The 17,403-nt window shown below is 36.2% G+C and overlaps 1 protein-coding gene across 2 annotated transcripts; it reads left to right on the plus strand.

Moving 5' to 3' along the window:
- Positions 1-801: 801 nt before the first annotated feature.
- LOC117342711 lies at positions 802-16,385 on the plus strand. 2 transcript variants are annotated; one of them, XR_004535883.1, is made up of 9 exons: positions 802-1,106; positions 1,307-1,539; positions 5,337-5,470; positions 8,877-9,214; positions 11,814-12,753; positions 13,056-13,092; positions 13,286-13,591; positions 13,730-15,273; positions 15,354-16,385. XR_004535883.1 is itself a non-coding variant. In XM_033904928.1 (8 exons), exons 2-8 carry the CDS (start codon positions 1,428-1,430, stop codon positions 14,083-14,085), a joined length of 2,223 nt encoding a protein of 740 aa, XP_033760819.1. In that variant the 5' UTR covers positions 802-1,106; positions 1,307-1,427; the 3' UTR covers positions 14,086-16,385. The 2 variants fall into 2 exon arrangements, 1 of the variants encoding a protein (XP_033760819.1); XM_033904928.1 differs by having other exon boundaries at positions 13,730-16,385.
- Positions 16,386-17,403: the final 1,018 nt, after the last annotated feature.

Below are 17,403 nucleotides of genomic sequence, written 5' to 3' on the forward strand. Positions count from 1 at the left end.
TTCATTATATTCTTATTAATTTGGCATTGACCTGTTAATCAATCAAATCAAAAAATAATAGAAGAGTACTACTAATTTGGATCATGAAGGATTTTCCACCACGAATGCTGTCCTTGATCCACATCATGGATGTGATATCGTCTGTCTTTTTTCCCTAAACAACGTTTTTTTCCCTAATCTCTACTTCAAGACAGCTTTAATTGTGACCTTTGAGTTCAGTATTTGTCTTTGTGATGAAAGCATTCTCCCCTGGCCTGAGAGTTTCCTTCGATAGTGCACTCCAAACGGAACTGCACACTTTCACAGAGGGACCCCCCCCCCCCCCCCCCCCCCACCACCACCACCACCACACACACACACACACACACACACACACACACACATACATCCGGTTTACAGAAAGAGACCGTCACTGAATGCCATGACAGTTAAAACATAATGAAGTAAACCACACTACTTACCTAACTATTATTTTTATATGTACATGACGATTACAAATTCGTCACCAGATAATATCATTTGGATTTTACATAATAAATTACACAGTGATCGTCGCCGATGAAGCGAATAACAATAATACCCAATGCTACAATATCCAATGTAACATGCGTATACAAACGTTATTTGGTATTTACATGTCACTATTCTTTGCTCCATTTATGTTATAAGATGAGGATATATCGCCTAACAAACATACATGAATCTATTATATATAAACGAATGTTGTATATATATTTTCAACGATTTTTTCAGCAAGTGTTCAGCACGACTTTCATTATCAAACTGTTTATCTCATTTCAGGATTTGATGGAATATTTGGCTAAGTTTGATGGATGCAAGGAAAAATTTCAACATATTCGAGTTGTATTTACCGGCCGTGAGGGGGTCGGTAAAGACAACTTTATGTCGCCGTCTTCAGGATAAAGATATCGACCTTGCGTTGCGGATGCCAACTCTTGGAGCCGACTTACACCAAAATTGGTTAGCAATTGACTGGGAATCTAAACAATGGTATCATAACGATGATAAGTCTGCAGGGGAAGTATTAAAAACGAGGTTGGGATCAGCGATAAAGAAAGCACAACCAACAGGTCGACGGCGTGCAGGTAATTTTGAAGACTGAGATGTGTACAGAATAACAGATACGAAAATATTTCATATACAACAGACTGTTTATATATGCATATACATAAAACGTCAAAGAAAATGGCAAAGTAAGCTTTATCATCAAATTGTCCAACCAACTAATATCACCAAGTATACATGTTTGCCTAAATTTTCTTTATTCTTTTGATCATGATATTAGGCAGCAGCCTACAAGATTTCACCTCACAGAAATTGACCTCGGAAATGATGGCGGAAATATCTGATGTCCAACAGGTTCAAAACGGGCGGGATCTAACGTGGCGTTCCTGTCCCTTTGGGATATGGGTGGACATCTACCTTTTCAGGCCACACACAACGTTTTTATTTCTGCACATGGCATATACCTACTAGTTTTCAGGTTGACAGATTTTCTCAACGACAAGCAAGAAGCTGGTAAGTAAATTAAATTTAAACTATTCAATGTAGGTACACAGCTTACCATAATTCTTTCAGCATAGTCAAAGAACCAAACCTTGTGCCGCCAGTCACCAAGGACAACGTTAAACGTATCCATCGAAACTTAAATTCGTATTTTCTTACAACTCCTATCTTCTTTCTTGTAAATGCTAATCTTCCCAACCGTACATGTTAAAGGCCGGGGATGGGGTATAAAAGGGAGGAAAATTGAGGAATATGCAAAACATTGGCTGCCTTCACTTCAGAGAAGGATTTTCTATAAATTCTTATTTTTCGATAAAGCTTATATTACCAATTGTGTTAGGGCTATAGATATTCTTGTAAGGAATTTGATTATGGTTATGATTTTCTTTTTAAAAATCTAATTAAGTTTTAATCCTGGTGTAAAATATTTATTTGTCAATGTTGGAGGCTGTCAATCAAATTTGAAATTTGAATCTGCCTTACCGGAAGTTGATACCGGAAGTTTACATAATAGCGTTGCTATGATCCTAGCTACGCATGCTGAGTAAACAAAATCTCCTACCTTATCAACATTTTGGCGGCAATGTCCAGAAACTAGATCCCTGAGGCACATATATATTACAGGAATGTACATTAAGCCAGTTATCTTACACTTTTCCTAAACAATTATGTATAAAGCAAATATCACCAGAGTTAATCACAGGTTATCCCGGCTAGTGGTCAGATTTAGTCCCACAAATGACCCATGTATGGACACCATCTGGATTAGGATACCAGCTCCTCACTAATTGTATAACAGCTAGGCCTTATGTCACGTTTATGCCACACAAGTTTCTGTGTTTGACTTTTCCTCTCTAGTGCTTTTTTTTCTTTTTTAAATATTTAGCATCTTTCCAGATTTGTCTATGTAGTAACACAACCCAAAACCTTTTGTACATTTCTTTCCAGCAATGATGATTCCGTGCATGTTGTGATCTGTTTTCAGTTTCCCCCCACATCTGTCTGAAAGTTTTGTCTGTGACACATGGTGGACAAAAACAACTAGGCCACTCATTTGACAAAGGATCTTTTGCAATAATAAATTCTGCATATTGCTCTAGTTGAGATGAATCGCCGAGTTCTTCATATTCCACTGATATTTTTTCAGGCTCTGTCATTGTGGCTTTATATCTGTTTTCAAATTCATCACTCGCAGTAGGATTTTCATTATAAACCCTTTCCTCTAAATCCCAGTCATTATGTACAAACAAACTAGAAATAATGACTCTCTGTACCTGGTTCACAACTAAACAGTATTTTCTTTCACTCGCCATGTTTATCTTGCCATACCTTACAAGTGACTGAGAGACCTACCATGAATATTTCCCTCCCAAACACTCCCCAGATTGTATCTGTTTGACCAGTGAGATGGAGGTCAGTGTTTCTGTTGCATCATAATATGTGTTTGGAATAAGGTATCAAATTCAGCTTACTAAATATACCATTTACAATACAAAGGCATCCCTGAGCAATTATAAAATGATATTCTAAATCTAAAATTCATTAACTATCAACTTGTCGGACATCCACTTTGGCTACAAAGCTAGGTGTCCCGACAGTTATGAAATGTATCACACTGAGTGCACTGGAATAGCCGGAGCAGCATCTAATCGTAAAACTAACCCCAACATCAATGAAACTGACTTGACCTAAGGGGACAACTTTTGCATGTACACAACTATATCTGACGGGATATTCGGGATATTCGGTTGATTGAAAGAAAAATTATAAATCCCCAACATACAATTATAGAAATTATGTTTGGAACAAGTTAATAGAACAATTATTTCAGTGATATAAGCTATACATGGAACAAAGGCATAAACACGCAAGAACAATTACATTGTAAGTGATTCAGTGAGCATCTGAATGTGACTAAATGGATTAATAATTTGTGATTATGGTATAGGCATATAAACTTTATTTCAGGTCTTATTTATCCTATTTATTCAGATATCTAGAATGCTAAATACGGTATAAATTGATCTCTATTCCTGACAAATATTCAGATGTAATGTACATGTTTGAACTGAATACTGAAAAATATATAGCACATAATAATATAGGGGCCCTATTCATAAAGATATCTTTACACGTTTATATATAAGACAAAATAAATGTCTATATAAGACAAACTAAATGTCTGTATTTGAGATAAAGATATCTTTAATGAAATAGGGTTTCTTTTAATGAGGATAGAAATGTCTATGTTTAATTTGAATATTTCTAAATTAATATGCAGGCTGCATCAAACCATAAATGACTGTTAGTTACAGTGCTTCTGTATTGCTGTACTTTGATAAGAAGATATATGCAACAATACATTTTGAAAATCTTTATATTGCTATTGGTCATATGTACATGCCAGTATGCAGTGATCAGTTACACTATGTACAGTATAAACACTGATCATATACACTTATCGGCTTAATTGCTAACCACCCGGTTTTTTATATAGGTCATCCCCGGCCTTTAAAGTCATCAATTGGCATGACTCAAAATTGACAAATCGATGGTCATAATAAGTAAAAGAAGAAAAAGATTAGGTGTTCATGGAGAGTAAGCATCTTCTCCTTCATCAACGACGCCTGTATAGCAATACTAGTTAAAATTCGGAGTATTACATTCGAAAAATGAGAATTGAAGGTTTTTACAACAGAACCACTAGGCATTTCAACATGCGTCGAACACTCATCTCGCACAAGGAAATGCAATATTCTTAAATGAGACCATTATGATAAATATCAGTGTCCTTACCAGTTTGCATCTCTCGAACCCTTGATTTTTTTTAAATTTTGTCTTCAGTAGTTGGCATCTGTCAGAAACTTTTGCTAATGAGAACACACTTTTGTATACTCTATCAACTGAGCCAAGTAAAAGACTGAAGTCGGGGAAAATAGGGATATTACTTAAGAAATGGTCGTGATCCTTAAAAAATGGGAACTTGAAATCATCATGGGTTCGGGTATGCCAATTGCTGGTTGAATGATCATCCAACTCCACAAAGATGGTGTCGATCGTTAATTCAGTAATTTCTGAAGATTTCGACTACAGTGTATTTTCTTTCTACGGGCCCTAATCGCACGTTATCCGTTCATGGAAAAGAAAGCGCTCATACCTAGAGAACGAAAGTGTTCCTTATGGTGCAATGTAAAGAGAGATATAAAAACTTGTTCAGATAGAGGATACATTTCTAAGAAGCAGGTGTACAATTAATTAGACTTCTGGAGTACAAAGTTTTGAAATAGGAGTGCAGAATCGCTTTAATTGTACTAAGATTGTTATGTCAAGGCCGGATTGAAACAGTTCAGTGGCCAACAATATTGTGATTTACCAGCAAAACAAAACTTTCCCATTATAGTTTAAGGTTGTCATTGCCTTAACAGTAAACACCCAGGTTTGATATGAAATTTCACAAATGAATATATTTTTACCTCCAATTGTTGATTCCTATCATCAAGGAAATCATTGGACAGTCTAGTAATGTCTAGATTGTCATGGAAAACACTTTCCTATAAATAGCCCGGAATGCATACTTTATCTGAGATAGAGGCGACACCATGGATACTCATCGAAAGCGAGATGATCTTACATTATTGGTATTGGATGATTTTTGTTTTACTTTTTTTTACAGATGTGTTTTACAGAAATTTAGTTTTTTTTTCTTTCAAAGGGTTTATTGTGTGGGTAAAGAACACATTGCGTATTTGATTCATTATAGCTACATATCCAGGCAGTGTTTCTTTTATATTTCCAATTTCTGAGTTCAGATAGATTGAAGAAATGGATCCGGATGATTGGAACATTTTCAGCAGTAGAATACAATGCGCCGAAGCTAAAGGAACACCATCCTCCACTTATATTTGTGGGAACCTTCCTTGACGAATTAAAGGAAAATTTTCCGGTAAGAAGTATAGGGTGTTTCTTAACATGAATATCGAATTATGAAACAAAGGAAACAACAAATGATTAATAGTAGCATACAGATGTATTGATTGTTAGTATCGTGACACAAAACGGTTTAGCACAAAGTAACATTTCGTACGTGCTTACTTACTTCCTATCTATAAATATATGAAGTTAGTTTTCATTGATGCCATTCTGATCATTAATAAAACTTTAGTATGTGCTGTTGTTGCTGTCGTCGCCTTTTCGTCGTCGTCGTCGTTATACATCTTTGATGTAAAAATTGTTTAGAAAAACTGCCATAGACTAATATCAGTGACATCAAACAAATAAAATGAAAATACAAGTATCGCATCATAACGGTAATAGCATATTACATAAACTCATAAACTTTCACTTTTATTAATACAAATCAACTTGTGTAAATAAAGCTTTATCTTCATTCTCCAGATATTTAGACTAGAATAAATCTACACTGGGTACACCAATTCAATGTAATTTTCTATCCCCCGCGAAACGCGTTTGCGGGGGATATAAAAATTGGGCTCCGTCCGTCCGTCCGTTCGTCCGTCCGTGTGTCCGTCCGAGATTCTTTTCCGGGCTATAACTCAATAACCGTTCAACGCAGCTCCTTGAAACTTTCTGTATATATCAGACTAGTGCCCTAGTTGTGCCTTTTTCTATTGCGGACCTTCCATTTTCGGTATTTTTTCTGTCACCATGGAAACTTAGTAAAAAATACCAAATTACTGTTTCCTTTTGTTTCCGGGCTATAACTCAAAAACCGTTCAACGCAGCTTCTTGAAACTTTCTGTATATATCAGACTAGTGCCCTAGTTGTGCCTTTTGCTATTGCGGACCTTCCATTTTCGGTATTTTTTCTGTCACCATGGGAACTTAGTCAAAAATACCAAATTACTGTTTCCTTTTGTTTCCGGGCTATAACTCAAAAACCGTTCGAAGCAGCTCCCCGAAACTTTCTGTATATATCAGACTAGTGCCCTAGTTGTGCCTTTTGCTATTGCGGACCTTCCATTTTCGGTATTTTTTCTGTCACCATGGGAACTTAGTCAAAAATACCAAATTACTGTTTCCTTTTGTTTCCGGGCTATAACTCAAAAACCGTTCGAAGCAGCTCCCCGAAACTTTCTGTATATATCAGACTAGTGCCCTAGCTGTGCTTTTTGCTATTGGGGACCTTCCATTTTCGGTATTTTTTCTGTCACCATGGGAACTTAGTCAAAAATACCAAATTACTGTTTCCTTTTGTTTCTTGGCTATAACTCCAAAACTGTTCAACGCAGCTCCTTGAAACTTTCTGAATATATCAGACTAGTTGTGCCTTTTGCTATTTTCGGTATTTTTTCTGTCACCATGGAGACTTAATCAAAAATGCCAAATTACTGTTTCCTTAATAACTCTTACTTTGAGCTTAATTTATACATGTATTTGGGTTTTCATACCAACTGCGGGGCGCGGGGGATAATGCCAGACTTTGCGGCGCCTTGTTTGGAATTAAGACAGGAACATAATTATTTTCAGATTATTTTGAATAATAACAATCATGCACATATTTATCGATGCAATTTCACCAGTAAAGTATTGTCAGAATACATATATTTTACACTACACTGTAATATTGGTATGCCTTTCTGTATATTGTTCCAGACTACATACCTATTTGTATAACCGTGTGAGAGAGTTATAATAATAAATTGTCTGCAATGTAGTACACCTATCCTTGCATGAAGAACTGATTTGTAAACAAATACCAGAATGTAATATTAAGAATATATTCTTCACACTTTCCGTTTGTAGGGATAATTTAAAGAGATCGAGAAAATAATATAAACGTTGATTTAAACAGCAATGGAAGACAAATGTGATGTTCTTAAAATATAGGATTTCATGGTCACATTGGCGTTTGAGATGTAAATTCTGATAAAAGTAATTAGAGAAACAGTAATTTGAAAATAGGCTGTACTAGGCCGCCTCAGAGCTTCTGTCTTCCCTTGTCAAAAGCTATGAGTCTGAGTGTAATCAAACATATCAACTGTTTACAAAACATTACGGTAGTGACATGGCCCTGTGCTGTGGTCAGACGGGCTTGACCAAAAACTTAATTTCCTGATCACTATTATGGGGCATAATGGCATATTGACAGAAAAGCTATATCAATAATTATGTGAAAGAATGAAATTAATTATTAATACGACACAATATAAACACCGATTTCTTACGACTATTTCATCCCATCGCCGAAAAACAATATGTACTTTTCGTGTTTTTATGTAGTCATTGTAATTCAAACGCTTCATTTTAACAATTTTCGTTTACAAACATAGAAATGACCCGATTTGAGAAGGGGGGGTATTTTTTCCGTGTTTTGTCCAAATTGCGAGAGGTAAATGCGACAAACTACTTATGAACTTGTAGTGGCCTAACGTATAGATACAAAATTGCTTGGATAATGTTTCGTCAATCATGTGTCCCATGGCATAATCATTTTGGGAAATGGGGCCCGTTTATAAGAGGTTTTCCATGTTGTGAACATTATACTGGGTGTCGTACCCGGTTTGTCGACAAATATATCGCATGAGCCGGTTTTCCTAGAAGAGGATTTAATCTCAATCTAAACACCTAATTCGAAATATATTCAGTGATTCTGATTAGCTTATATATTACGTATGCGTCCTGTCTGGCGCATGAGCCATAACAACATATAAACAATGCTTTGTTTCAGCACTGTAGTGTGTAACCTAGTTTAAACCAGCACAGCTAAACGCACGAGCAGTCAATACTGTCCAACTGATCATATTAAACACATAGCTGAATCTATTCGTCGATCAATCAAATAATAATAATGACATTGCTGTCGTGAATAGGAAATGTCTCAGCCTTATAAACCCTGTCACAACAGGAAACATCGACCTAAAAATTCGTTTTTGTTTGATTTGCTTAATTTTCTAAAACTACGAAATAAACGAAATTTAATCCAAGGGCAATGTTATTCTCTAACAACAAATAATGTTACTGTTACCACTAAACAATGTGGTAAACTTATGATATTTTGTGACGACAAAAAGCTTCTATACATTTTATTCCCCAACAGTAACTGTTTGCTTTGGTGTTTTACCAACCACTCTCGTCACCAAATAATTGTATTTAAAATCAATATTGTCATTTTTATCTTACATTTAGAATTGCAATTCAATTAACATTAACATTAAACATTTGCCCTTTCTAATTCCTAGTAGCAGCAGTTCCGATTTAAGACAGACCGTCCTTCTACAATATAAACATATATAGAACACATGTAAATACAAAAATGCACATTTCCAATGGAAGGAGTGCAACTTTCAATTGTTGATAGTAATATCAATATGTGTTTTATTTCATTCCAGGACTACGACAGACAGATACATGCAATATCGTCAAGCATTTCGAAATTCCCCGAGCTTTCACCTCACAAATTTGTCAAATTTTGTACCATTGATAACACCCTAGGAACTAAACCAGACGACCAAAACCTGGAGAAACTGCGGGGATTTATCACAGATTTAGCCGAGCACCAGGATCAATGGGGCAGAGAGCTTCCTGCCAAATGGCTTCAACTCGAGATGGATTTGCTTAAAAGAAGAAAAGAGGGATCTAAGATCATGACATTGAAAGAGGTGGAAGAAATGAACGGGAAGTCTATTGTCCCATTACATGACGTGAATGAGATCAAAATTGCCCTGGAGTGAGTATGTCCAAATCTGTGCTATATAGAAGAATTTGTTCGAAGAATAACGTAGCCACGCACATACATTTTCAGTAAGGTTGATGCATGGCAATATCAACATAAGGCAACTTATAACTATGAAGGAAGGCCGAAGTCAATGTTTAATTTGCTTAATATAACCGTAAAGCAAATAGTTTCATTTCTCTTTATTCTGCTTACTTCTCGTAAAATTATCATTTAGGATCGTTATTCATCACTTGTTCTGTCTCGAATCTCTGACAGCTAGCAGTTTACATCTTTTCTCCAAGAATTTGGAATTCGTATATACATGAACCTGGCCTTACTTTCATATATATAAAATTAAAATGAACTAAGTGTATTTTCATACTGCGTTTTGCTGTATCTGTTTAGATACGGACTGTTGTATGATTGGACCCATGGTAGGACACAAAACAATGGAGTTCAAATCAGTTTGTAATGATTTCTTAAATTATTTCTTCAAATAGTTTCAAATCATAATATCAACTGTTTTGCAAATGATAACAGGATATTTTTGTCCAAATGTATTGGTATTCCAATAAATACAATGCATATAGCAGGCGATCCAACTTTGTAAATTGAGCAAGTCCAATGATGAAGTTCTGGTCACAATTGGTAATCCCTAGTGTACGTATTGCCCATTTGCTGGTTGGGAATCCAACTGCCGCCCGGGTCTCCGGTGTAAACATACAAAATGGAATTGCTCATTGTCCAAATTGACACGTAGGAAAGTATATAATGAAGATGCATGACACAAAAAGGCGATATCGCAGGTAAATAAAACTGGACATGCAAGTGAACTTTTCCTGGCATAACAATAGTTGATGTAATCGCCCCGGAAAGGTATTTAGGTAACAAAACATTGATAAGTGGAGAGTTCGAGTGTCATTCCTAAGTGTTGGTCATCACAAAGAATTAAACATAAGCTTGGGGACAAGATTAATTATGTCCCATACAATGCATTGAAACAGATATCGGTATAGGTAAACACAGATTAAATGAAATATAGGTACAAAGAAAAGATATCGGGAAATGATAGTATCATTAAGAAACAAACATTAAATATTGCTTGTTTATTTCTTATTTGTCTTGTGAGTTAGTTGTACATGTTATTCACTTTGTCATTGTTTGAATTGTCTAAACTATTGTCGACATCCTCTTTGATAGATATAAAAACACAGATAGAAGTTCTTCTTTTACCTCTGTTGCTTGCTATGTCCAGGTCGGCAAAAGTCTATTTCAAGATGTCACAGATATAAAAGAAATGACTATGCTTTCAGCCAATTAGGTATTGACATATATCATAATGATATTGTATTGCATTATTTTCTGTTGTAAAATCATTTGCTTGATAACCAAGAAAACCTAACATTCCACTGAACGTCCAACCGTTACCCGTAGTATGGTTCAGTCAGGACAACTCAAGCAGTTTGTAAAACGGTCTCTGTATCCTCCAGAATTACAATCGCACGTGGATTGATGTTGCGCTCATTCGGTTGCTTATTCATGCAAAAGATACGTTAGTGTACATATCTAAAACTTGTGCATTGCGATGACGTAACATTATTTACAGGTCCCGCGTAATGTCCACTCTGTTTAAATTGATTCGATATGATAAATTGATATCAAACAATAGAATGTATAAATGTAAATTAACAGACTCGGCCGTAACGGCTCGTTACAAATGCGTAAGATTTCAGTTTTCTCTTTGTTAGAGTATTCGTAATGGCGGCTGGGAATGGCTGTCATGGCACCGATAAGAAAGTTTGTTTAGCAGTGTTGAATCTATCAAATTGGTTTTTTTATCTTGTTTGTTTTTTGGTTTTGTGTGTGTGTGTGTGTGTGTGTGTGATTTTTTTTTTTTTTTTTTAGTTTCTTGTTTTTTGTTTTTGTTTCCGCCTTCGGTATAAGAAACATGAATCTCTCCATTGCAACTCCAAATCAATGCTGATCAAACAAATGTAGTTATGGAAATTTGTAGATAAAAATAATGAAAACTGCCGTCCAATGTTGTTAGAGTGTCTGAAATATCAGATAATGAGAAAAAAACATGCCAATTGATAGTCGATTCGGCATTTAGGACCTCTTTGTACACCACAGAAAAGTTTTAAATATATCATTTAATTTTAGTATACTTAAGAAGTACATCGTGTTTATTACCACAGCGAAAAGCAATAATTGGGTGCACCAGGCAGTTTTACCGATCACGTTACTACATTTATGTACGTAGATAAAAAAAAAAGAGTGCAAATACCGGAGAAGAGGCATCGGGCACTAAACAAAAGATTCCTCGCGTAGAAACGCAAAGAAGTAACGGGAATGAATCGAATAACACGTTTAATTGTGTATACAGTGATCTTGGTGTTACTAGTGTAACATTAACCCATATGCGATGTAGTATGACGAAATACCGGTTGGAAAAATAATATGAAAATCTATATTACAAGCTATAATTTCGTCAGTAAGACCTTACCCATATGGAATAGAAAAAAACGTCAGTTATCTTATTATAGGAGTTATCTTTCCAAATACAGAGTTCAAGAATTCAGTCAGTGATACGCATTTCTTTTCTATTCAGGTACCTACACTGCACGAGGTCAGTGATCTATTTTCGGGAGATTGACTCCATCATCATTGACCCCCAGTTCCTTGTGGACTTTTTCAGCATTCTGATTACTGATAACGAGTTCCTACCAAAGGATGACATCAAGCTGCTCGGAGATTTAGAACTGTACAGTGAGGAGGGCGCGGTGACACCGGCATTGCTTGATATTCTGCTCAGTCAAGAGAAAACTAAAGCCTTTCTTCCTCATAAGTCTAACCTTCTGGCTTTGATGGAAAAATTTGGACTGATAGTAAGGATGCCGCTTCTGGAAGGTACTACAGAAAATGTACGTTTCAGTGAGACGTATACTATCCCCACCAAACTTGCAGAGATGCCAAACATCAGTAGTATTACTGACTGCGTGAAGGATCTTGCTGTATCAACAACGCTGTGCTTCTTATTCAAGGATGTCTTTGTACCAGAAGAGCTGTTTTGTAGAGTCTTTGCAACGATCATGAGGACTTTTAAAACATCGTCACTGTTAAAACAGCCCTTAGAAGAAGGGAATGAAAGAAATGATGGGCAAACAAAAGAGAAGACTTGCCTTTTCAGGGGATTCGGCTGTTTCGAATTCAACGATTTCTACAGCATGATATTGTCAATGCACTGGGTGCGGTCAACGATTGCAGTGACATTGTTCAGTCCTACAAAACAGGAACTTCCGCAAGGCTCTGGACGCCATGTTAGAGAACGTCTGGAACAGATTTTACAGGAGACGCTACAGATGAGTTGCCAGCAACATTTCCAGTACACGTACAAACTGCATTGTAACTTTCACCTGAATCCATACGACACCCCCTTAGATCTGGTTAGTGTCAGCTACGCAAAGGAAGGTTTGCCTTGTAAAGGAGAGGAATGTCGGGGAAAACATAGACTGACAAAATCCGACCTACTATTCTGGGGAATAAAAGAGGTAATACTGTTTTATGGTGGGTGTATTTAGTATACGACATCATTCAATACATTAATAAGTTAAAGAAAACGTTTCGATTCAAAACCAGCAAAGGTTCTTATGATACGATAAAATAAATAATATGTACATTGCAATGCATTGCAAAATAAGAATATGCAGAAAGGGTTGTATTTTGCCACTTGTGTTTTGTGTGTTTATCATTACCTGTGTGCTTGATCACTTTAATGTCGTTTACCATATGACTGAAAATGTCAGCCGTACTGTACTGTAATGATATTTGCCCTTTTATTATCAACCCACAGGCTAGTACAACAACGCAACGACACACATTCGATGCGGGTATGTATACATTATCACAAAAAAGTAAAATTTTCCATCAATTTTAAGCTGACATTGATTGAATTATCTTTATTTGATTTACCGACGCATAGAAGACAGAAAAATACTGACTACAAAAATAACTTAAATTAACAATACAAAACGCGTGTGTTCAATCGCATTAACAATATCGATTATCTATATTTTACTTTAGGTGATGCACGCCTTGATCGAAGGCCAACGCCCAGGGAACTTGGTCGACTGACATATGTGGTCGAGGCGAATAAATGTCCCGCACTTTTCACAAATCTTGGTCTTTCAACGCCAGATATCTCAAACATAGAGCATGAAGCAAGGAACCTAGGAGTGGAAACTCAGATAACAAGGATGTTCTTGGTGTGGACATGTTCCTACCCCAACCACACGTTTCGTCACATCGAAAACGCCATGAAGGAAGCTGATATGGATTGGGACTGTCTTGACATGGTTCTAGAGACAGGCTGGGAAAGTGTTACCTTAGGTAATAAAAACCAGGCAATATAAAAGGCAGATTACGTATAAGAAAGTGTAATGGAAAATACATCGTTTTAACTCTATCGAAAGCACTATTTGTACTAGTTACTTAGAGATTGCTAACAATATATGCATTTTTTTCCAGATGACATGGAAGCTAATGAAGAGCTCAATCGACCACTAGCGGTCAGTGAAACAACAGGTATTTTAAGCAATATTGGCAAGAAGTACTTCAACTTGTTTCTAGAGCTTGGACTTCCCGCCACCGCTATAGAACGGTGTGAAATAGATCACCCTACTGCTGAAGGAAGGTTCAAGGCTCTCATCCAGCTTTGGATCAAGACTTTCCAGGATCGGGCGACCATTATCAGGGTTCTGAAGGCAATGAAAGTGTGTAAAATGCACTGGCATGATACTGCGTTGATATATTGTGGTGCTGACCATGCAGCGAAAACAGGAAAAGGCGCCGTATCGGATTGCAACACAGCTGGGCGGGTTTAGACTATTTTATTATATTATCATATTATTAGTATGACGGCAGTCGTGTACACCAATGTGATTTATTCATAAGTCTGACGTCGATCGTGTACACAATGACATGTAAATATACGTCTGACGTCGTTCGTGTACATAATGTGATGTATTTATAGGCCTGACGTTGATCAAGTACACACTGAGATATAGATATAGGTCTGACGTCAATCATGTACACACAAGATGTATCTATTGGTCTGACGTCAATCATGTACACGCTGAGATGTATATATAGGCATGACGTTGATCAAGTACACACTGAGATGTATATATAGGTATGACGTCAATCATGTACACAATGACATGTATATATAGGTCTGACGTCAATCATGTACACACTGAGATGTATTTATAGGTCTAACGTCAATCATGTACACACTGAGATGTATATATAGGTATGACGTCAATCATGTACACAATGACATGTATATATAGGTATGACGTCAATCATGTACACAATGACATGTATATATAGGTATGACGCCAATCATGTACACACTGAGATTTATATATTGGTCTGACGTCAATCATGTACCCACTGAGATGTATTTATAGGTCTAACGTCAATCATGTACCCACTGAGATGTATTTATTGGTCTGACGTCAATCATGTACACACTGAGATGTATTTATTGGTCTGACGTCAATCATGTAAACACTGAGATGTATTTATAGGTCTGACGTCAATCATGTACACACTGAGATGTATTTATAGGTCTGACGTCAGTCATGTACACAATGACATGTATATATAGGTCTGACGTCAACCATGTACACACTGAGATGTATATATAGGTCTGACGTCAATCATGTACACAATGACATGTATATATAGGTCAGACGTCAATCATGTACACAATGATATGTATATATAGGTCTGACGTCACTCATGTACACACTGAGATGTATTTATTGGTCTGACGTCAATCATGTACACACTGAGATGTATTTATAGGTATGACGTCAATCCTGTACACACTGAGATGTTTTTATTGGTCTGACGTCAATCATGTACACACTGAGATGTATTTATTGGTATGACGTCAATCATGTACACACTGAGATGTATTTATAGGTATGACGTCAATCATGTACACACTGAGATGTTTTTATTGGTCTGACGTCAATCATGTACACACTGAGATGTATTTATAGGTATGACGTCAATCATGTACACGATGACATGTATCTTTAGGTCTATCGTCAATCATGCACACACTGAGATGTATTTATAGGTATGACGTCAATCATGTACACACTGAGATTTATATATAGGTCTGACGTCAATCATGTACACAATGACATGTATATATAGGTCTGACATCAATCATGTACACACTGAATTTATTGGTCTGACGTCAATCATGTACACGATGACATGTATCTTTAGGTCTATCGTCAATCATGTGCACATTGAGATGTATTTATGGGACTAACACCAAATACTAACTGTATGCATCACCCATTTGGAGGAGTGTACAAGTTCTGTTTCACATCATGGTTGTTGTGAATCAACATCTCATTTTATAAATGTTGACACTTAATGAATGTTTACTGATTAACCTATATACGAGAGCTGATGGACGTTGTGAGCCTCGTATTGAAGGAGGTACCCAAGGATGTTCCTTTTTAAGCCCTACTATTGTCTGACTATATAGGGCCGATTACCCAAGGACTGGTCTCTTTTGATTAGTTTTTATAGACGAGGAAGCATTCTATAATAAACAAAGCAAACGGCTTTTGCAAAATCGACACACTCGGTTAAGAATAGGGTGAAAGTCATTACCATCGCTGACATTCACGATTGTGGCTTTACATTGTTTTAACATCTGCCTTAATCACCTGATCTTGCTCTATCAGACTTTCATCTTTTTCCAAACTTTAAAACAGCTATTTCAGGCACCCTTATCCTAACCTGCTGTGGATGACTTTCCACACAGCCAAGAAGAGGAGTTATATCAAAGTGGAACTGAGGCCCTTAAACACCACTGGCCAAAGTGTACAGATACTGAAGGGGATTATGTTGAAAAATAATACAATATATCAGACAAAATTCAAATCCTTCAATATGAGGCTCACAACTTATCAATCAGCCCTCGTAATTTCAATTATATCAATTTGTAAAATAGTTTCTGGCGACTTGCAAATATAATCATTATCCTATATACTATGTTCAAGACTTAGGTTTCAGGTTAGAATGTATGTTTTTGACGATAACAAATATTTTTGATCTGATTTTTATTTTCCATTAACATTGAAATATGACTGTTATTTAAGGATTAACATCAATTATGTTTTCTGTTATACAGTCATAACAGAAAAAACTGGAGTGTACTCTAAATAAACCGCGAAGCGGTTTATGAAGAGAGTACACTCCAGTTTTTTATGTTATGACTGTATAACAGAAAAAATAATTAATGTTAATTCTTATAATTTAATTTCGTCTTATACACACCAAGATATTTCACTTTCTTTGGCGAACTCTTTTCTGTGATGAATTATTACGCAACATCATCAGCCAATCAAAAATGACGTTACATTTCGCAACGTCAAAAATTTTGTTATGGAGGTATAACAAAATTATTTCAGCCAATGAAAATGCGTGTTTCATACAAAATTAAATTATTAGTCTTACATGTTTAGTAATAACTTTCAGTTTGTGTAAAACAAAGTGACTTCGATCAAAGGGTACGATGTGGGTGTTGGTATACACCACCGTCCTCATTGCCCAGCTGTCTATTTAAACAGCTATTTTTTTTATAAATGGAAGCTACCAATGAAATGGGTATTACTTCTCCCCCGAGAAATATCCTTTATCATATATCAAAGTTTTAATGGAGGGGTCCACTGAGACAATATCATGAAGCAATGTGACAATTGAAATCATCCATTTGATAGCGCTGGTATTTTAGTCAATTGTGTACATCGTAACATCAACTATGATCGGAAATGAAAGGATGTGGCTTATCTGCCCAATATCCGGGTGGTTTACCATATTTTACGAAATTCTAGAACTCTTTCTACATGCTTATTTTCAGGAATACACTCACTCAGGTTTTGAAGTAAAGAAGAAATGAGATTTTCACTGATCTAGTGATTAAGCTAGTCACCTAACAACTGGGCCCAGTCTTGTAATATTATCCCAAATATGATACATTGATGGAGGTATATACTCTCCTCAGAGTACTAACTACACCTTATCTATCACACGAAATAATACGTATCATAATCTAGGCTACCTATATTGTGATCCGATGTATCCAATCTGTTACTTTTGTTTATGTA

Source organism: Pecten maximus, chromosome 14 (genome assembly GCF_902652985.1).
Source record: "Pecten maximus chromosome 14, xPecMax1.1, whole genome shotgun sequence".
NCBI classification, from domain to species: Eukaryota; Metazoa; Mollusca; class Bivalvia; order Pectinida; family Pectinidae; genus Pecten; species Pecten maximus.